The sequence below is a fragment of the Sceloporus undulatus genome, chromosome 6, assembly GCF_019175285.1.
Source record: "Sceloporus undulatus isolate JIND9_A2432 ecotype Alabama chromosome 6, SceUnd_v1.1, whole genome shotgun sequence".
Lineage (NCBI taxonomy): Eukaryota > Metazoa > Chordata > Lepidosauria > Squamata > Phrynosomatidae > Sceloporus > Sceloporus undulatus.
In genome coordinates, this window is record NC_056527.1 from 65,735,457 (window position 1) to 65,758,851 (window position 23,395).

The 23,395-nt window shown below is 39.7% G+C and overlaps 1 protein-coding gene across 1 annotated transcript in view; it reads right to left on the bottom strand.

Annotated features, from left to right (window-relative positions):
• GLI3 (GLI family zinc finger 3) overlaps positions 1 to 23,395 on the bottom strand; it is a 293,739-nt gene that overhangs the window by 261,761 nt on the left and 8,583 nt on the right. The window contains 1 exon segment of the mRNA XM_042475934.1: positions 8,945 to 9,106. Within this exon segment, the coding sequence (XP_042331868.1) occupies positions 8,945 to 9,068 (124 nt within the window). The 5' untranslated portion in view covers positions 9,069 to 9,106.

A 23,395-nucleotide genomic window follows, 5' to 3' on the forward strand; every position in this document is an offset into this window, starting at 1 on the left:
CCCTGCTCTTGGATGTTTCTTCTAGATGAAAACTTTGCAAATTAGAAACAGAAAAAAAAACATAAGCAAGAATAATCTGCAAGCATTTATTCAAATTTTAAGACACGTTTAATGCCCTATTATTATCCAACTGAATTGATTTTTGAAATTATTGAAAACATATTTTTCTTTTTTTTTTTAAATGACAAATTTGTGCGTGCAGGTTTTTAAACTTCGAACCAGTGTCAGCATTCACTCTTTATACAAGTTTCAGCCTGGAGCAGATTTTAATGGTCGAGTAGCTGAAATTAAAAATTTTATAATGGAAATGTTGGCAGCTTCTGAACTCTTACAGTGCTATTTTAACCCTAGAGCTTTATTTGTGGTTAGCCAAATGCAATGCCTATATTATATAAGGGCACAGCTTTTGGCATACACAGATTTCCAGGAAACTGGAACTCCAGGGTATTAATAGTTTTATGTGGATGAGAAATGTACATGCCCACGGTATCTATTTCTTACAAGATCTCATTCACATGAATCTTATATTGGTTGCAATCCAGAGGGTTCCATATATTTCCAACAAGTTTTGGACAGCTTTGCTTTTACATGTCGTCGTCATCAAAGACGTTCCGCTTAGGACTTTGTAGAAGCTAGTGTAGGAACTCCTCAATGTAAGCAGGGCCCGAATCTCGAGCCCAAACCAAATCCTGAACCTGATAACCAAGAAATGTGAGAAAGCTAGTTGCTACTATCCAACTCTACCCAAAGGAACTTGCAGATCAGCAACAACACTTCTTAACAATAGGCCAAAGTTGACCATGTGGCTATACCAGACTTCTATCAATACTCCAAGACCAGAGTCTGAGCAAGGCCACTTGTTTGAGCAAGACAAGCAATCCCTTATTTATTTTATTTTATTTGCAGTATTTACACCCCACCTTCCAGCTCTAAAGGCTCTCAGAGCGGCTTACAATTATTATTACACAGTTCTCTGCCCTCAGGCTTACAATCTAAAAAGACATGACACAAAAGGAGAAGAGAATGGCAGTGGAGAAGGGGATCAGGTCCAGCAGTTCCTCTCTCCCTCTGAGGCCTGGACCAAGACAGATGGGTTGGAGGGAAGGCTCAGCTTCTTAATCTATGTCATGCCCAATGGAGCTGGGCCCGCATCTCTGCTTCCATGGTCCGATAGCACCAGATGAACTGGAGGGAGGGCTCTGCTTCTTAGAAGGTACTTGGAAGGCAGAGGTCCAAGAAGCAGTAGAACCAGCTTCTTCTTCTTCTTCTTCTTCTTCTTCTTCCCCCTGACCCAGATAGCCACTGTGACCTCCCATTCTCTCTACCAGGGTGTTTTGCATCAGAGCCCTGTTAGGTCCTGGTTTTATAGCCCTAGTAGGCAAAGCAGCTGTGAGAGATGGCAAACAAAGTTCCTACTGAGTCAGTGCCCCAGTCCTGAAGAGAGAGGAGTCCATTTGGAAGGCAGAGGTCCAAGTATCAGTAGAACCAGCAGCTTTTTCCTCCCCCTAGACTCCTGATAGTCACTGTGACCCTCCTTCTCTCTCAGCTGGGGTGTTTTACGCTCTTCTCTCCCTCAGAGTCCGCAGCAGTGGCAGTTGGAATGGAGGGAGCTGCTGGGACTGGCAACAATGGTTCTCCTCTGCCTCAGAGTCCACAGGTGTGCTACTTATGAGAAACTGCTCTTCCCATACATAACAGAGCCAACCTTATTGTTACGAAGAGTAAGGCAGTCACCTCTGGCTGCAGGCGTGCAGGGAATACATAAAAGGCAGTGATGAAACCACTGGCTGGTTCCCTCTGCTGGAGGGGAGCTGAACATTCCTGGCAGCCTACCCTGTCTCTGTACCTCATAAATTAGCTTGACAGCCTCAAGTGAAATATGGACAGTGACACTGAGGGAGAGAGTAACCATCTTAGGGGCAAAACAGACCACCCCAAAGGAGTGGCTTGAAACCCTCCTGACAAAGCCAGATTGGGACCATGGTAGACGCAATCCACCATGACGCTGGCCAAAAATTCCAGTGTCACCTTTAAGTGGGTCTTCTGCAGCCCTGCAGCAGCTTTCCAGCATGTTGGGGGCTTGTGGTGTGTAACTACCACACTCCCAAGACACCCGGAAACCAGCCCACATGTGGGCAGCCGTAACTTGTCTTCCGGGTGGCTTCAGAGCCTGCGGCATCAAAACACCACACTCTGAAGCCGCCCAGACAGTGGTGCAAGGGGCAGTCTGTGTCCTGCTTACCTATACTGGGGGCAACACAGCAGGGGAATATGCAGAGGAGTAGTCCAGAGTCCAGTCCAAGGGTCACACAATACCAGTCAGTCAGTCACAGCAAAGGGCAGATGCAAGAGCGTAGTCACAAAGTAAGTCCAGATAACTTAAATCCAAGAGCAAGGAATACAGGAACAACAAGGCTGCAAGACTCGTTGTTGACTGCAAGGCTTCAGTTTCTCTCAGCTGAAACCTATTAGCTCTTCTCTTAGCTTGTAGCTTGGAAGATGCCCTCACAGACTCCTTGGTCTGTCTTCTCTCCACAGGTCCTAGCATCTGCAGCCTACAGTCCATAGAATTTGTTTCTCCCTCAGCAGCTTCCTGAGCCTGCTCTGGGACTGCTGATCCATGCAGCCCCAGATCTGCCCGTCTCAGCCTTCTCCATGTCTTCTGAGTCTGAGTCCTCTGGCTGTGCCTCTAAGCCAGGCCCAGGGCAGTCCATGACAGTCTGTTTCACCCCTTAAGTCTTTTGCCTCATGCAGAAGAAAAGATACTGGGTCAGACTTGATAATTAAATTAGAAGTGGAGTCTGAGTTATGAAGAGAATGATCAACTAAACTTAGGCAGGTTACAAACCGCCATAAAGTACGTGCTCCGCGCGTACTAGGGTTAGGAAGGGCCGTATTAGGGTTAGGAAGGTTACCTTCCTCACGGCCTTTCCTCCCAGTACGCGTGGAGTGCGTCGTAAATGGCGGCGCCCATCCACATGGGCGCCACCATTTTGACGTCTTGGACGCTGTGCATCCAGACATGTCGCGGCGGAAGTGACGCCGCGAGGGTGCGCTCCACCCCTCACGGTGCCACTTCCGCGTTTCGAAAAGGAGCGCCATTTCGGCGCTCCTTTTTCACTGCGTGGGGAAGCCTCACAGTCTGGCTGCTGGGGCTTCCCTACGCAGCGAATGACGGCGGCGGGAAAACGGCCCCTTGAGGGCCGTTTGTAACCCGCCTTAGTTTAAAATGGGAAGCATGGGATGTACACTTTAAATTAAATTATTGAATAGAAACTGCCTTAATGTATCAATCCATATATGCCAAAATATTTCTTTAATAGTAGGTACATCTGGAAGCAGATATGGAAAACATGACAGACTGTCTTTCCTCCTTTGTTCCAAGCAAAGGGTAACTAGAGATGTAGTACCCATATTTGACCATATTGACACTTATCCTGCCCCCCAAAAAATAATTTTAACAGATTTTAAACCAATCTAAACTAACTGCCTTCACATACCTTCAAAGAATTTTAAATGTTGTTATTTTAAAATAGGATTCTGCCCTGCAAGATTAAAATTTCTGTACCAGATCTTTTAAATATTTGAACCTGTTTCCCTAATCATACCTTTTAGATACTAGTGATGCCACAGAGAAAAAGCCCTTTGGTCAGCTGTCACTCAAGTAATATATTGCCCTGCAATTTTTGCTAATAAATGTTCTGTCCAGAAAAAAAAACACACTGTTTTAAAAACCCAGACAGCTTTATGAGGTGATGCAGATATAAGTGGAAGATGTATGCAAGGACGGCAAACACACCAATAGTCATTTAGCACATTCAGAACAACCTTACCTTGTTTCGTTGTTGTTCTTTTTAAATCTGACACACAGAAATCAGTAATATTTTATACAACTATGCCTTCCAGCAAATATCTAAAAATTTTTGTATCTCTATCAAAAGCAAAAAAAGGTGTTACTATGTTCATAAAGGTTATGTTTTATCAGCTGGCACAGAGCACTCAGCATTAACTACACTAATGGCAGGAAAATGCAAATAAAATGCAAGACAGACATTTCATTTCAGTTTGGAGAACTTTGAAAATATGAAATATGAAAATGAAAATATTGATTTTCAAGCTGCAGCAATAAATAAAATACTGAAACCACTCTTTATTTCAGTAAATCCTTGCAAAGCACACATCATGTTTCAATGATCCTCTCACAAAGTATGATAGTGAGGGACACTGTTAATAGAGTAATGGATACATGTACAAAATCTCTATGAGATCCCATTCTCCAACTCCAGGCAGAAAAGATATACACCATCCACATATCTGAAATCATGCCACAGGCATAAATAGCTAGTCTTGCCTTCAAATTCAGGATTATTATTTTTAATACTGATGCATATGTGCATCCATATGACAGCACCTCACAGTAGTATTTCATCTGGTTCATATTTTTTGCCATGAACCTTTCCATATACAGTAGTTTTATCATTTTAAAACTCTGCCATTATATATTAGGACTGTCAAAAAGATGAAGGACTTCTGAGAAACCATTATCTCTTCTACTGATTACCTGACAATTAAGTGATTCAATTAAGTGATGACATTTAAACAAATGTGGATAAATCAAATGTGCCTTTTTTAAAACATATGTCAAACATATGTTAAACATACATTGGAGTAGCTCCAAAAATAAACAACTGCGCTTATACAGAGAAAACAACCAGCTTTAGTAGTTTTCTCACTTTACGTTACAGTTACACACAAAATACAAATAAATGGGGTTTACCCTTGTGCTACAGACCTTCCAGTTGATATTGTCCCTCTGTTTATTTAATTAATCTTCAAGAAAAGGAATAATCCAATGTTCTCTGGGAGGGCAGCTGAGGAAGCATTCTCTGCTTGTCAGAAGGCTCCCCAGTGGAGCAACTGAAAGCTCCACCATCATTGCTCTATCCATCAAGACTACAAATGGGGCATTCAGGCAACCATCATTATGAAGGATCCTAAGCTATCTTATTCACCCAATGAATTCACCCACCTCATTCACTCAATGTCAAGTAGCCTGTCGATTTATAGTGACCCCATGACTTTCATACCGTTTTCTTAGACAAGGAATACTCTGGGGTGGTTTTTCCAGTTCTTTACTCTGAAATATACCCTCCAGCACCTTATCTTCATTGGCAATCTCCCATCCAAGTACTAACCAAGGCTGACTCTGCTTAGCTTCCAAGGTCAGACAAGATCTGGTGCCTTTAGACCCATCATTCATCCAATACCATTACCCAAGTGAGACTGAGCTAAAAAATATTCCTGGAGCATAATAAATTCCCTTCCACTTGAGTCAGTGAGGGAAGGAGACATTAAAAGAAAAACAATCCCACACATGAAGTTGGCAGGAGTTTGTGTCTGGAGAAGCAACTGTCAACAGATTCGCATCACCTCCATTGACTGAAGCTTGTCATCCTATTTACTACCTATGGGAATAACTGATATTTGTTCATTTATGCAATTATTTATGTTTAAACTGTCTTAGATTTCAGTCGAGGAGAGAATTGGGTATGTGGTTTATTCTGGCTTCTGTCTTACTTTCACCCCCAACTGTGTAATGATATAAACCCTGGCAGATTTCTGATCATCCTGTCTGGTAACAAGAATAGGAATTATAGGAATTGTTCCCTCCTATAAAGAAATGTCCAGCTTGAGAAAACACTGAACCAAAGAGGAAATTCTTTTATCCTTCAGTCTCGAAAATTTCAAATATCTTTTCATTTCTATTTATTAATAATCAAAACATCTGATTAACTTTGTAAACTGATTAAAGGTGGGATGTTTCCCAAATCCTGAACAACATTTCTGCCTCGCTGCTGGAAATATTTCTGTATTAATGTTTTCCTTGTATAGCATTTATACTTGACTATAAGTTGACCTCATGTATAAGTCATGTTTTGGGGCCAAATTATGGATTTTGATATGGGCCATAGATAAGTTGAGAGTAAAACTTTGGGGCATGTAACAAATCAAAGTATCTAGTTGAAAAGCAAAGGAAAACAATGCCAAAGAACTTACAAAATTTCAGCAGGCGTAAGTGTTTGTGCTTATACTAAAGGCAGGATGGATGAGAAAACAGAGGGGGAGTCAGTGATTCCAGGACAGATTATGCTCTTACATTTCACCAGAGAATGGTAAATAATATAGTGTATTTACATTGACCCGTGGATAAGTCAACTCAGGTTTTTTGAGTCAATTTTTTGACTAAAATTTCCAGACTTATACATGAGTATATACAGTACTTCATCTTTCCTCTCAGAGTCTGGGCCTACTATATATATACATTAATGGATTTAAATTCACACCTTCTCGAAGGTAATTTACAATGCTGTTAACCACATTCCTGAATACATATGTGTCTAACCTAACTGTAGCTCAGTGCACCTATCAGGACCTTTACTTATGCCTTCAGGCATGCTGATATATGAGTGTTTTGGCCAATTTGTGCAAAATTGTATTCCTAAAGGAAATTTATACTCAGTAACCCCAAACCTTAGCTTATGTTATTCCAAGTAAGTATATTGGCCAAGGTCCAAAAGCCTGCTTAAGATCACACCAAATGGCTTGTGCTACCCTGGTAGAATTTCTGACTTCTCTCTTTTAACAATGACATATAGGCAAGCTACCAGGCTTCACCCCAAAGTGGTTTTAAAACTCCCTTAGATTCAAAATCAAAAACAGAATCATGGGATCCTGACACCAGTTTTACTTTTTTAGGGTCCTGAATCCTAAATATGCACTGGGAGGTACACATTTTCATAGTTAGCACAAGGGTGGTGAGTAATACACTTTTGCTCTGCAGAAGCCACTATGCAAAGCAGCTGTACAATTAATTGTGTAAGAGATTGTGCATCTAGTTGCCAAAGTTCTTTCACAATCACCTGTACACCTACTGGCACAACCTCTCGCACAACTGGTTTGCACAACTACATCTGTAAAGGTATAATCCAGGTCAACAATTTTACATGGGACTTTTTCTCTACAGAACTTAAATTGGATTTAGCTTGTTATCATCATCATCATCATCATCATCATCATCATCATCTGCTTCTTCTTTATTTGTATCCCGCTCTTTTCTCCGAACTGGGACTCAGAGCGGCTTCACAACATTCAAAAACAATTGTCAGTAACTTAATCATGTATTAAGTGTTTAATAGGTGAAGAGTAAAGAGTATGAAATATTAATATAAACATTAAGCCTGTATCCCTGGGAATAAGTCCCGCTGAACTTAGTGAAGCTTTCTTTTGAGTACAGTATATATGTATACAATTGTGCTGTACAACTATGAATACATTAAAACTTGAATAGAAGAATTCTATCTAGAAGCCATTATTTTGTTCCCGACTCTGACAGGTACTTTTATGCTACTAAGGACTGCCTCACATGTTACAAAAAAGACTGGTCCCCACATTACCCTAAGATATTTATCATGTCTTTGGCATATGAATGGAGAACAACTGCATGTAAACACATGGGGACCACATGCCCTGGAACTGGGCGGGATAATCGAGGGATAAGCTTGACAGCTAACAGGATCTCCAACCTGATAAACACCAGCTGTCTCTGTATGTGGGCACATTCCTCAGAAACATTCATTGCATGAAAAAGGTAAGGAAAAATCATTCTTTGGTAACTTTACCTTAAATATACAGCCATCTGAGATTGAACCCTAGTCTAAGCACCTGTCTGGTAAATATATTTATTTCTATCTGAACAAAGCTGTTTGTAAGGTTGGCACTCAGTACCCAACCCTTGTTCATCTTCAAGTACTAGTGATAATGAAAGCAACCGTAACGTTGTTTTCATTATCACTGATCATATGAATGTGTTGTGGTGACTGGGACTCCCTGGACTCAAACTTCACTGCAGCTATGAAATTAACAAAATAAGTTTTGGACATAGTTGTGCAAGCCATGTCCTTCCATATAAATCTGTAATAAATGACTAAAAATGGTTATCATAAGGATTACTGAGATAATGTACATCAATTATTTTTAAGTTCTCAAAATGCTCTGTAAATGCTAAGAATTATTAAGCACTGGCCATCTACACCTGGCACTCTCCTAGCATTCCCTATAGCTACCATTAAAATGTAGTGAAAATATATGATTTCTAAATATGAACATATTTTCTTGTAAATTAACTGTTTTGTCCTGTACTTTTAAGAAAAAGAGTCCTCCCTCCAGTCCATGTGCCTTGGACCAGGCCTCAGCGGGAGAGAAGAATGCTGGACCTGATCCCCTACCCCCCACCATTCCCTTCTCCTTTTGTGTCGTGTCTTTTTAGATTGTAAGCCTGAGGGCAGGGAACCGTCTATTATCCCCTCTGTTGTAAGTCGCCCAGATTCCCAGTGATGAGGCGGCATATAAATAAATCCTGTTGTTGTTATTATTATTATTATTACTTGTTAAATATCTCTAGGAAGAAAAGATTCAAGGAGAGAGGCTGCTTACAATGGACAGGTTTATGTTCTTTAAAGAAAATAAAAGAAAACTCTGACATTAATTCCTAAGAAGGCCACTTTTGTCTATTTCATGCTAACCAATTATTTGAGTAGAGTAAGCAGTTTTCATGGTACAAAGCAAAGTATTTTGAATACTCTCTAGGCTAATCATTATTATTTTCCAAAATGCCACAACAAAAACTTCCCATAATAAATAACATCACTATTTACAACTTAATTTGGATAATTTGGATGACAAAGACAAGGTTTGATGACAGAACAGGGCTTACTTACACACATTGCCATTCCCTTCTTCTCTCTTCACACTAGCCTGCTTCCTAGCTTTAGCTTTTGCTCAGAAGGAATGCTGAATCCAGGTGCAAAAGCTCAATTCGCATGGAATGCAGCACACATTAAATTACTGCAGGTTTGGCTGCTAGTAAATCCCTGCTGTTACTCACCATTGGATGTTGTGCTAGAGGCAACAGCTTTCTCACTGACATCTGTTCGAGTTGAGCATTTCACTATGGGATTCTCAACTTTTTTCTTCTCACCCGCAGTAGAGCTATGGGACTGGGCTTCCATGATGACTTCTCATTACTTCAGCTCTCTTCACACTATACCTGAATAAAACAAGAGAGCCATAAACTTCAATAGAGGGGGGAAGCAGGTGGCAGAAGCCCAAACAAAAACCCTGACACACTTCTCACCCAAAGAAGAGTATGCTCCACATTTGCATGAGCAATCCATAGTCAATCTCACAAAGACCCACAAAACAATTGATCACTTCTCACCCCATCCTCCTCCAAAGAGCTGAGAAGCACACTATAAGGTAGGTTAGTTTGGGGAAGAGTGAGGTTAGCATACAATGTCATGAAGTGAGTTTAGTTTATTTCATTCATTTGCTTATTCTGTTTCTATCTTGCCTTATCATCTTTACCTTTAGCCCAAATATGCACTGCAAGAGAACGAAGCATTTCTAAATTTCTAAATAGCCATATGGAGAACACTGCTATTGTGAACCATCTTATCTTAGAGTGCATCTCTATAGAGAGTTCTGACCTACCAATCAAAGATCAGCCCTCTAGACCAACTTTATCCGAGAACTAAGGAGAGATTCAAAACTAGGTACTCCAAGCTCAAATCCAGCACTGTATCCACCATATTACTCTAAGACTCTGTGCTAATTCCTATAGCTAACTTTAATTCAATAAGTAAGAACAAGTAGAGAAATTTAAATCCTAGAGTTGTACCTAGGGTTGGAAGGAGCGTTAAGTTTCTATAGGAAGCTTGATTATATCTGCCCTCTCTCCCCAGGCCAAAAGCAAACTGAGAAGAATTTCTAAGGCATCTGGCAAAAGGCCAACTGTTTCCTTCCAACCATCCCTTCACAGTTTGGAATTATATAGAAGAGACTGAACTGATCATCCATTTGACTGTAAATCCAAATATTTAAACTTCAACATTTATATCAACCCAGCTAAACTGCAGTGAATTACATCTTTGAGGTTGATAGCATAAACAATTCATTTTGCTTGTTTTAGATCTGTAGCTCTGCAATGGGTTTCTGGGGCACCACACCTGTACAAAACTAGTAAGAGACAGAGAGAAAGAGGCTGGAGAATGATTGCAAATAACAGTAGGCTATCTCACAAAAGTACAAATCAAGAACTACATAGCACTGAGCCATACCAGTTAAAGTCTAAGTGCATTATTTCTGTTTTGTAGATGTAGCCTCCATCTTAAACACAAAATTATTATTATTATTATTATTATTATTATTATTATTTATTTATTTATTTATTTATATCCCGCCTCTCCCTGTATTGGATAGAGGCAGGTAACAAGATATCAAACCCCTTGATCTACTTCATTCTTTTTTGTTGGCACTATATCCTCTGTGCTAGCTAATTTGTCTCTTTCTACATACACATGTAGCCACACCTGAAGGACAGCAAGAAAATATAAACCACTATTTGGGTTGTCCACTGGTGAAGACAAGATCTACTTTAGCAACAGAATTAGGTGGTAAAACCCTAAGATGTCTGAAAGGACCCTACCATGTCAGATTGGAGGTGGAAGGTGCCACTTGAATATTCCTCCACATACAAAACCACCAGCAAGTTTTTTTTAAAAATCAGAAACCTAGCAAAATCAATAAAATAAAATTAGAAACTTAACAAAATCAACTCTTTCCCAGAGCTGGAGGACTGAAAGATGGTAGTGCATGTGCTGGTAGCCTCAAGGCTGGACCTCTGCAATGTGCTGAACACTGGGCTATCTCTGTACCAAGTTCAGAAACTTCAGCTAGTTCAAAACATGGCAGCCAGATTGATTACCGGAACAACCAGGAGTGATCACATTACACCAGTATTAAAATCACACCACTGGCTGCCAATTACTTTCCGGACAAGGTACAAAGTGTTGGTTATTACCTTTAAAGCCCTACAGGGTTTGGGTCTAATTTACCTATAGGACCATCTGCTTCCATATAATCCACCTCATACGTTCAGGTGCTGTGGGAGACATTTACTCCAGTCAGCCAGGACTAGGGTTGGCAACTGGCAGCCTGAGGATGTTTTCTTCAGCAGCCTCTAGACTGTGGAATGACCTGCCGGAAGAGATTTGATAGTTGAATATGATGTCTGAATTTAAAAGGCTCTTCCAGTAGGCTTATCCAGATCATTTTTAAACTGTGAATTTTAAATGATGAATTTGAAATGCAGATTGTTTTAATATGTATATATCTTACTTGTTTTTTTAAATTGATGTGCATTTTAATTGATATGGTGTGTTGGTTAATTGTTGTTCCCCGCCTCGATCCAAGGGGAGAAGAGGGTAATAAATAAATAAATAAATAAATAAATATTATTATTATTATTATTTATTGGGCTACTGCATGTGGCAATTTGTATATTTTAACAATAAGGAATCTACCATGCAAAGCAAAATAGTCAAAACTATGGGAAACATATTTTCAATGTGGAAGGGAACTTATTGGCCAAATCCTGTGCAGAAAGGGGACTTAAATCCACAAAAGCGGGATCATTTTCAGATGTGTTGAACATTCATCCGAAATTAACCTGCATAGGATGTGGACAAAGCCCGCAAAAGCGGATCATTTGGGAGCATTGAGCATTACTCAGACATTAACCCGCATCGAAAGTGGACAAAATCGGCCGCTTTTTACTTTTTTACTTTCCCAAAAGTGAAAAGCGGCCAATTTTGTCCACTTTCCGTGCGGGTTAATGTCAGATGAATGCTCAATGCCCATGATGTGTCTGAAAACAATTCCGCTTTTGTGGGATATTCCTATAATTTAAATGCAGTTTCTGTAGGGGATTTGGGCACTTAGCCTCCTGTGTATTAAACTCCTATGAAGCAATGGAAGATTTTAAACATCTTATAAACACACACCCCAATCAGTGGCAGGCCTAGTCAAGGGTCTCTGTTTTTTAAATGATATTCTTAGTTTAAAAGGTTTTAAACTACCCAGAATTCCCCAGTTAGCATGGCCACTAGGTATTTTGGCTGGGGACTCAGGTTTCTTTTCTTTTTTTCCAAAAATGTAATTTCTGTAAACTCTGATTTGTCATGGAAGGCTCAGTGGACACACAAATGAGTAACTTCTTTTAAACAAAGAACATCTACAAAAAAAGCCTCGTCTCCCAACTCATCATCCCAATACAACTAAGCAAATGCCACATAACAACACTATCCACACATTTTTAATGTTCCATCAACGAGTTCAAGAGCTGAAAATCTTCTTTAGAGGACTAATAGCGGAGACTCTATGGAAAATGTATTTGTTCCATTTACACAAATCATCCCAATCCTATGGATAATTCCTCAGAAGTTTCACTGAAATTCAAAGTCAGTATATATAGGCCTTGACTCTTGTTGGCCAGACAAACCAAATAAAATGTGCACACTCCTAAGGAAATGGGTCCTTTAGATCATTCTGCCATTGAATGTGATATTCATAACACCCCAAAGTTTCCCCTAAAGCATGAATGCCATAAATTGTTTTATGCAAGTGAGCCTATAAAGCCAGTGCATGAGCAAAAGTAAGAGATGCATGTCCATTTTCTCTTTACAGACTGCAGTTAAGAAGAGGAACTATTAAGATTTCTGTTCTTATACCAGTTATCATTACTTTAGCGCTGCCTCAACCTACGCTTTCTTATTACCAAAAGTTTGCTACACTTGATGTATTGTGATGCTTGTAATTGTATAAGAGCACTGTATACTGTATTTCTATTTAAATATACACTTTTTATTTACTACAAAATGTGTTGCTTCTTTCAGGATTACAAGTGTCACAAGAAAAGAAAGATGACGGAGAAACAATGCAAGGATAGTTCCGGTTATTATGGGATAGGAAATATGTTAAAATAAACATAAGAATGTAAATATTAATATGATGGATAATGAAGGGAATATGGGGTATTGAAAAATATGTGGGTGTAAGAACATTATACGATGTATTATGTAATGAGAAATACAAATTTCAATAAAAAGTATTTAAAAAAAAGTAGTGACTCAATTACTAAAAATGTTTAAAGCATTCCAGTTGCCTTTCCATGAGTTAAAACAGGGACAGCATTTTACTGTCACCAAAGGCATGTCCCAGAAAAGCTGAGCTCTTCCTAGCAAAGAACCATAAACTAAGATGACTTTTTAAACAGCCTTGTGGGGTGATGGGGAGGAAACTTTATATTGTCAAACTTTTTACTTTTATTTAGAAGTTTTATATCAGTAACTTCCAATCAGCCTCTTTCATACCACATGAGCACTTCAACTTTGTTTTCAAACAGAAGAAAACTATTTTCTTACGTTACTGTCCTCTGTCTTCATATGCATAAGAATGATGACCACAGCCAAGAGAAAAGCACACAGCCCTGAACTTTCATAGGTAAAATAGAGGGATAAACATTCCTCTGTGAAAGCAAACATTCATGGTCTTTTTCCATCGAACCATGCCTGATTCTTTTGCGATTTTCCCCGCAGGCTTGAGCCCATTCATCAAATTAATCTGAGCCCCACTTTCAAACTAATCCCTCCCAGACCAGCAACCTGCTTGCAGGTGCACCTCTGCTTTTCAAAACATTACAATACAAGCTTACACCAAGTGTAGCTTAAATTGGAAGGAGGATGCAAACAATCTGTTGGTGCATGCTCACTGAAGGCAAAAGAAATTATTCATTTGAATCAACACTAAGGCAATAAATAACATGAAATTACTCCTTGTTACATCCATACAGTAATTACTTCCTTTTTGGCACTTCCCTCTTCAGACACCTATGAATTATATTTTCAAGGCTCCACCAATGTTGGCTGACCTTGGTAGTCAGCCAAACATCTGTGCTCACTGCTGACCCACCCTCATGGTAGAGGATATGGTGTATATGGTATCACTCTGAGCTCTGGAGCAGATCCAAGGGCCATAGACACAAGGCAACTATGGGGGCAAGCATACATACCAGCACCCCAGCCCCAAGAGCACAGGCTAGGTCTCAACATTAACTGTTTCACAGCTTTCTGTGTATCTCCGAAACTCAGCACATGAACAGAGGAGTAACTAGACCCTTTTCTTTTCTCCGTGGGGCATGAGTTCTCACCAGATTCAAAGATGCAATGACCCATAACCATCAGGCGAGTATAATCATGTTACTGTACCCTATTCATTTAGCTGTACTAGAAAAAACAGGGATACACTGGGATGGTCATCTGTTTGGCTTCTGAAACAGCTGGCATTGGAATATGTTTATTTTCTTTCCTCACCATGTCTCTTACACTACAAGCCATTACTAGAAATTACTTTGGACACTTTGGACAAGAAAGCAAAATATACACATAGTAAATAAATACAAAAACCAATGCACCTGGGACAGTTCCATTTCTTGGGGAAATCTCATAACTTTTAAAAGCCAGCACAGAGTTGTCTCCTATGCATTCTCTTTTTCCTTTCTGTGAAGAGGAAAACTATTACAGTAATACCATTCTGACCACAGAAGAGGAGCTCTATTGAATAAGGCCGCCAGCATATATGTACCAGCTGGCATGCAACAGTAACATTCTAACAAGCTCTTAGCATGAAATGCTGGGCAGCATTTTTGCCAGCTCTATTTGGTAAAGAGGCTGCAGTCTTTTAACCTAATCCAGATCATACTAGCTGGGGGATTCTGGATGAAATAGCCCAAAATAGTAACTTTGGCCCTATATAGACAGGCCAAAATAAAGCTGCTTCAGGTCACTTTGGAGGTATGGTGTTTCAATGATGCATGTGACCTAAGAGTCTGGAAACTGCACCAAAGCTGCACTCCAGTTCTTAGGACTGGAGCGTGGCTTTGGTGTGGCTTCTGGACTCTTAGGATGAATGTATCATTTAAACAGCATACTTGCAAAGTGACTCGAAGCAGTTTTATTTTGGCCTGTCTGTATCAGGCCTTTGTCAACCTCTGTTCAAGACAGAGACACACTGAAGCAGCAACAAAACCCAATACAGGGATGTGTCTTCTACCTGTCCCACATGGGTAACATTCCTTTTGAATGCTTAGGACTGCTTCGGCATCCAGCACTGCTTATAGATGATCAGAATTTGAGATGTGGCCAGGAATACCTTTAAACAGCTCAGGATGGTACACCAGTTGCCATCCTTCCCAGAAAATGCAGATCTGACAATGGTGACACTTTCAAGTTGGAGCATCAGCCAAGTTAAGAATGTGCTTGGCCTGAAGAATTCCAAAATTTGGATTTCAGGAGGGTAAAAGAATGTGATGATGTTGGCAGACTGCTAGAGCTACACTGATTCTATCCCCTGCACTGTCTGACAGTGAGCCGACAGGGTTTTCAAAGGAAGAAGTACAAAATTCCATCTTTGTTTCCTATCTGAAACATTTTCTGCATCTTTTAGTTTATTCTCGTAGCCCTTTTTACGGACTGTATTCTCTCAAATGCTTATCCCTCTTCCTATTTGATACCGCTGGAATTGTATTCCATCCATTAACGAGTGGTTTGCATCCACTGAGAAGAGCTGTCTGAAGTAACAGTGCCACAGCATTCATCATCATTACATCAGCGGTAGGGAAAGTTTATGCTGATTGCTATCAGCATCCAGCGTGCCCTGATCAGTGTGCAAGCAAACAGGCGATGTTTAATTTTTTCAGAAATGACTCTGGGTATTTGGGGTGTTCATATGCTCTGTTTTGATTTGCACTACTGGCGGCAGTCTTTGGGGATCTGTTCCAACAGAGCAGAACCATGTGAAAGTGAAAAAAAACACAAGGGGGAGCATGTAGAACAATCAGAAAATTACAGCCTCTTTCAAGCATAAAGAGCCTTTTATCAGTCGTATCCAAAGTTGTTACTCCATTCTCAGGGAATATTCAAAGATAAAGAAAACTCCATCTTAGTTAGATCTATTCAAAATATACACAAGACAATATAATATGGGAACTATTTTATTTAGATTCTAGAATAAAAATGTTTGACAACGATATATGCAAATCTATCATGACATAATTTCCTGGAAAAACAGAAGCTTGCACATAAAACATGATACATGTTTAAAGACTTTAAATGGCTTTTATACTCTTCGTTGCCATGTCATAACTCCTCTACTTCATTTAATGCATACACCTCCTCCTGCTGCCAGTTAAATGCGTTTTGAGTGCTGTATGTAACATATCTTTTAAGTGTGTGTTTGTGTTTTGTAAAAGATGTGTCAGGCCCAGAACAGATGGATAAAACGAAGTAGCTTCCAGCCGCTTTGGAGGCATGGTGTTCAAATGACACACACTTCCAACATGGCCCAAAGCTGCCCTGAAGCCACGCTCCAGTCCTGAAATATTCTGGCTCCTTTCAGAGCAAGCTGTATGGTCAGCGTGGACCCGATCCTCTTGCAGCTGGAGCGAACTCAGGTTGCTCTTTCTTGCCCATCTGCTCCGATCCTTTAGTGTACAGTGAGTCCTTGTTATCCATGGGGGTTTGTTTCCAGGATCCCCCGTGGATAACAAAATCTATGGATACCCAAGTCCCATTAAATAGAATGTCACAGCGTGAAATGAAAAATCAAGGTTCGATTTTGGAATTTATACTTTTTTTAAAAATTTCAAGCAGTGAATGCTTGAATCCATGGATAAAAAAATCCATCGATAAGGAGGTCTAACTGTAATTCCTCCCTTCAAGTAAAATATATTGTGTGTGTGTGCTGTAAGTATAAATCCATTTACCTGATTAAAGAAATATGTTTTACTTACTAATGCATTTAATTATAAGTATGTAACAAAGCAACATTTATATACTGTCTCAAACTATAGAAAACTAGGGCACAAGGACATTAGCCCTGAAAGATGGAACAATAAAGAAAAGTAGCAAAGCAATCCATTTTGCTGGAGAAGCTAATAAATATGAAGTTGCCTTATACAATAAGCCCTCCTTATCCACGGATTTTTTTATCCACTGATTCAAGCATCCACGGCAAGAAAATAGATTTTTTTAAACTATAAATTCTAAATAGCAAACCTTGATTTTCCATTTTATATTAGAGGTACCATTTTCCTTTTCCATTGTATTTAATGGGACTTGAGCATCCACAGATTTTGTTATCCATGGGGGAGAGGGGGATGGAACCAAACCCCAGAGAATAACGAGGGCCCACTGTATCAAATCATTGCCCCATCTAATCCAATATTACTTACTCCAATTAGTAGTATCTCCTATTTCAGGGAGATGTTTTTCCTAGGCCTCTACCTCATGACCCTTTAACACTAGTTTGGATACATTGATCTACAATGTATTGTATTTTATAGTTGTTAGCCACCCCGATTGACCTCAAGGGGCGGGATATAAATAAACTATTATTATTATTATTATTATTATTATTATTATTATTATTATTATATAACCCTCCAAACATTGTTGGACTATACCTTCCATAACCCCCAGCCAGCACAACCAGGGGCTGAGGATGATGTAAATTGTAACCCACGAACCTTTAGATGTCCCAGGTTGCTCATCCTCAGTTAAAACCAAAGACCAAAACCAGAATCACTACTTGTCAACCTGATTTATCCCATAAAGTTCATAATGAGATCATGACAGACATGTAGGGCTAGTTCAATACTGTATTTTGAAGGATACAGCTAAAAGAATCAATGATGCATATTTAAGTAACATGTAAGTATAGCAGACAGAGAGCTATATAGGCTTCAGTTCACTATGAAGTATTAAGCTCATGGTCCAGGCAAGCCTGCTTTTGCTACCATATAATGTATGAAATGCCCCTCAGTCCCTACTTCCAACAATAGATTGAAAAGCAGGTTCAAAGGCCTGCTCAGACATAAATTAACTGGGCAGCACTGCTCAAATCATAATCTTTCAGGCTCCCTTAGTGTCTTCTGAAAAACAAAGACTTACCTCATAAGGCTGTAGAGTGATATTAGTACTGTACTGCAAAGGCCTATGAACTATCTGTTCATGCTACAAAACCCTAGATTAAAATAGATATGTGTGGGGTATTGATCAATTGCTTGAAACTCTTTCACTCACATTGCAAATAGATGAACATTCATACAAATGCATGTATACACACTCTTTTATTTGTATCATGTCCCTGAAATTTTCTGAACTACACTCAGAATTCTACTCCTCCTGATGCCTAAGATATTAGTAACCAAGCTTTTCCACTTTAAGAAATCCACAGCTTCTTGTTCATGTCTTGTTCCTTTCAGTGAATTTTATATGTGCTTTAACTACTGTCAACCATCAAGACAGTAGCACGATAAAACATTTAGAATGTATGAATTCAAAGCCAACAATTTATCATTTGGTACATTTCACTTCTCTAGAAGATGCAGTGATAATTAAGACATTCCTCAGCTGCACTTGTTATATGAAAGTTTTGAAAGACCTCTTTAATTGGAATTACTGCACGATTCCACAATGTTTCTCTGGATCAGATTCAAGTGTGAGTTACTTAATTAAAACTTGTGGAATGGCACATAGTGTAACAGCCACAGGTGTCAGAATAATGTGGGAATGATACAATGCTAGAAAAGATACCAGAAAGGCAAGCAAAGTTATTGTCGGCTTGGAGCACCTTTTCTATAAGGGAAGATTGACATATTTGGGGCTTCAAAATAAAACAAACGGATAAAAGTGTTTAGGAAGAGGCATGAGAGATGTGAACTACAATAAGAATGGCAAGACCTGGGGTTTTTTCCCCCTTACTATATACCAAAACTTGAGGTCATGCAAAGAAGCTAACGGGCATCAAAGAAAAGCACTTTATGCAACACACATTTAACATCCACATTTCATGACTTAAGATGCCACTAGGTTAGTTCATCTTTGAAAAGGATTGGATAGCAAGGGATATTAATTAGCAAGAACAACAAAATGAAGCCTCCATATATAGAGGCAGTATAGCATGTAATGGTTTGAACACTGGACTACAATTCTGGAGATTGGGGTTCAAATCCTGCTCAGTCATAAAAACCCACTCTCTCAGCCTCAGAAGATGGTAATGGCCAATTCCCTCTGAAGAAACGTGCAAGAAAATCCTATGATAGGTTCACCTTGAGGAATGCAATAAGACAAAAATTACATGGAGGCACACAACAACAAGGACAGCTTGTAAGAGTTGCTGAGAACAAATAACAGGAGAAATCTATCACTTCAAACTCTTAACTATCAATACCCAAAGGCACCTGCCTGTCCACTGTGGAAGAGAAAATGCTGCAGGCAGTGGATACTTCTGATCCATAAGTTACTTCTTATGATATAACTTTGGCGTGTTACAGACGGGTCAATGAGGCGCCGTCGTCATGCGCGAGGGGCGGTGCTTCCTGACGCGCCTTGCCCCTCTCACGTAATGAGTATGTCAATATGGCGGCGCCACATACAGATGGGCACTGCCATTTTGACGTCGCGTACGAGCAGCATCCGGACGTCACACGCCGGAAGTGGCACCACAAGTGCCTCGCAGCACCACTTCCAAGGCACAGGAAGAAGCCCCATTTTGGCGCTTCTTTCTTGCTGCGCCCGGGAACCACACAGTTTGGCTGCTGCGGTTCCCAGATGCAGCAACCGGCAGCGGCGCGAGAACCCCCGTTTTGGGCAGTCTGTAACACGCCTGTAGGTTTCTTTCTTCTGAACCACATTATCACAACTTTCTCCTGAATTCACACTTGCCAATCCATTTTCTAATGAATTTCCACAAACCCATAAAACACCACCAACAATCAGACAGAAACATACAAACAATAATTGAGAAGAGCTGAACTAATCACACAGAAAATGGACTAAACATTTCTTCTTACGTGTTACTTTCTTTTTCCATCGTACATAACAGATTTCGAAACACCTCAAACCAAAAGGTTTGATCAGTGGTGACTGATCAAGATTAATCCAGTGGAACAAGATTAATCCAAGATTCCAAATAATATCAAAATGGGGGAAAGAATCATTCACAATATTAAGAAGCATTTGTGGAGTAAGTACCATAAACAATCAAGTGTGAAGGTTAGCTCACCTACAGAGTTAGCCCAATAAAGGTATCACTGTTTGGTAGATTTTGTTCTGTTTTGCTGCATGGCCAACACAGCTACTGCTGAGTATGTTTCCTAGATTAGAAGATATCGAATTTTGCCCCAACAGGGGAAACTTTAACAAGGGAGCTAATGAAGTGGGACTTAACTCTTTGAGGTTCCTACCTCCAACAAAGGGGAAACTCTTTCATTAAGGTCAATATCACACTATATTGTTACAGCGCTATTATTCCACTTCATCTGTTATGGCTGCCTCCTGTAGAATTCTGGAGTTTGTAGTTTAGTGAGGCCTAAGAGCCCTCCAGCTGAGAATTCTCAATGCTCTTCTCTAAACTGCAAATCCTAGCATTCGACAGGAGGCAGCAACATCAATTAAAGTGGAATAATAGCCCTATAACAGTGTAGTGTGATATCCCACCAAGCTGAATAGGACTACAGTTGGCAAGTTTGCCTATGTGTGTATGCACCTTCAAGTCCCCTGTTGACTTATGGCAACCCCATACACTTCACATGGTTTCATTCAAGAGGCAGTTTTGCCAGTTGCTTCCTGTGAAATACAGCCTATTTATTTGTTTGTTGTTATTTTGCGCCTTCAAGTCATTTCCAACTTATGGCAGCCCTAAGGCAAACCTATTGCAGGGTTTTCTTAGCAGCATTTGTTCAGAAGCTGAGAGAGCAACTTGCCCCAGGTCACCAAGTTGGTTTCTGTGGCAGAGCGGGGATTCAAACTCTGGTCTCCATAGTCATCGTCCAATACTTAAACTACTACACCACACTGGCTCTCCAAAATACAGCCTATACTGTGCCTAAAAGTTTTTCCAGGTGTAACAGTACAGGGACTTCTTGAGAAATTCAACATTCTCTGCCCAAGAAATTGGCTTTGCACAGGACTGGAACACCCTGGATCTCAAAAAAAGTTCCTTTTCTATTGCTAATGGAGCTGCAGTTTTACTACGTATCTTTTACTGCCCTGGTCCCAAATCTTCACATGGCCAAGAAGGGGACTGACCTGTGCCTGCATTGATATCCTTCCAGACTATCTTAACTGACAACAGAAGTACTATCTGAAACAAAATGTAGGCTGTGACTCTAAAACCGTGACCTTCTTTTCTTGTTTGAATTTTAGCATCTTTGCCTGACAAAGAAGCCAGTAATACCTCAAAAGCTTGCATGATGTTTTCTGTGCATTTTAATTGACCCTATAAAGATATTGCTGTTTGGTGGATTTGAGATTTTGTTGTATTTTGCTGCATGGCCAACACAGCTATCCTTGAAATATCTTTGTGTTAAGTCATTCATGATCTCAAAGGGGAGTAGTAGAAAGCCTTTACAATTCTTTCCTACTTGGTCACCTGGTGGTAGAATGTACCTCAAGAAACCTGACAAGTGGCACTCTACAAGCCTGCTATAGCTCCTTACAGGTCCTAGTGAACGCAAAACAGCATTTGCTCTGGGGTAAGCCTCTTCTATCTAGTTTTAGAATCTACTCAACACTTTTGTATTTGCTCATACTGTATATCAAGTTTCCTCTACCTCTACACATATTAGCCAGTTATTTAATTGGAATTTTGTCATATTATTTCCAATATTTTAGATACAAAGTAATATACCCATTCCAACACTGGGCAAATCATAGGTCATTTAAAAATATGATGGCTCAGAATTTGATTATTATGCCTCAAAATTAGGAATTAGATGGATTTTTGTTGTCTTTTTCATTTATTTGCAGATCAGTTCTCAAAGAGAAACAGCTTCAGCATAACTACAGTATATACTCATGTATAAGTCTAGAAATTTTAGTCAAAAATTGACCCAAAAATCCTAGGTCGACTTATCCACTGGTCAAATGTAAATATTATACTTTAACTCTTATTAAAAAGGGAATGATCCCATGGTGCAAGGCAAGAGTGCAATCTGTCCTAGAAGCGCTGACTTCCCTCTACTTTCTTTTCCATCCAGCCTTTAGTGCGAGTTAAAAAAGTTATATCTGCCATCATTTTGCAGGTTCTTTGGCATTGCTTTCCTTTGCTTCATCATTTAGATCTTTTGTTACATGCCCCTAAGTTTTACCCCCGACTTATCCTAGGGTCATATCAAAATCCATAATTTTGTCTCCAAAACCTGACCTTGATTTATACACGAGGTCGACTTATAGTTGAGTATATACGGTAATGACACATAGTCACATGTGACAAGATGCAAGATCAGGATTTATGTCAGGGCCAACTGCTTAAATAAACCACAGATCTAATCTTAAGAGTTGGAAGGGATCACAAGGTAATTAGCATCTGTAAGTAAAATTCAAGCACTATTTGAGAATTTACCATCCAGATGCTTTGTACATGACGTTGCAATCGCCAGGGACTTACTAGCTTGTATGGATATAATATATAAAGTCGGAAGAAGAAGGAAAAAATCTCTGGGTGTTGCAAAGCAATATGGCATCAACAACTTCATGCCTAACACCTCCAAAACATCTTGGGTTCTACTGGGCTTTATTCTTTTACTCAAGTATCTCCAGGTAGAGCACAGAACAATTTCCATGAATTGATAAATGTTGCCAAAACCAAAGTAGGGATGGGGAGAAGACACTTGTTTTTCAATTAGTTGGTTAGCCGTTAAACTATGGTGTATCTGAAAAATACAGAGAAACTATTTTTTAAGCCATCTAAGGTCCAAAACATACTGCAGAAATAATCTGGTTTGAGACCACTTTAACTGCCCTGACTCAATGCTAGGGAATTCAGGGAACTGTAATTGTGTGAAACGCTTAGCCTTCTCTGTCACAGAGCTCTAGTGCCGCAATAAACTACAATTCTCAGGATCCCCTAGCACTGAGCCAGGGCAGTTAAAGCAGTATCAAATTGGATTATTTCTGCAGTGTGTTTTGGATCTGAATCATCTCACGTCACCTGCAGAATCCCAAGAAACCCATCATGTGGCACTTTGTTTCACTGTAGTAATAAATTCCAGGGAGAAAGGGAGGCTACTGTAAGCATTTATTAAGGACAAAAATATGTTGATTCTATACTTTGGTGAGCAAACTCATGGCTATGGTATCTTTTAAATTCTTCTGCTGAACTGCCATTCAAATTCCTCCCCCTTATACAGTGTGAATTCATGCGAAGCATGCAGCAAGAGCAATGCAGGAGCCCTTTAAGGGCAGTAATGTGCAACTTTGCTCTAAAAGAGTCCTTTAATAATCACAATCATTCCAAAAGATAAAACTACACTCCAGAAGAACTCACACATGAACTTTTGCTGCACTCATAAAACAAAATTTTCTCAGGTGAACTTTTATTACTGCTAGAAATGTTTGCGATGACTTTTGTGCAGTGAAAAGAATGATAAAAGAAGGTC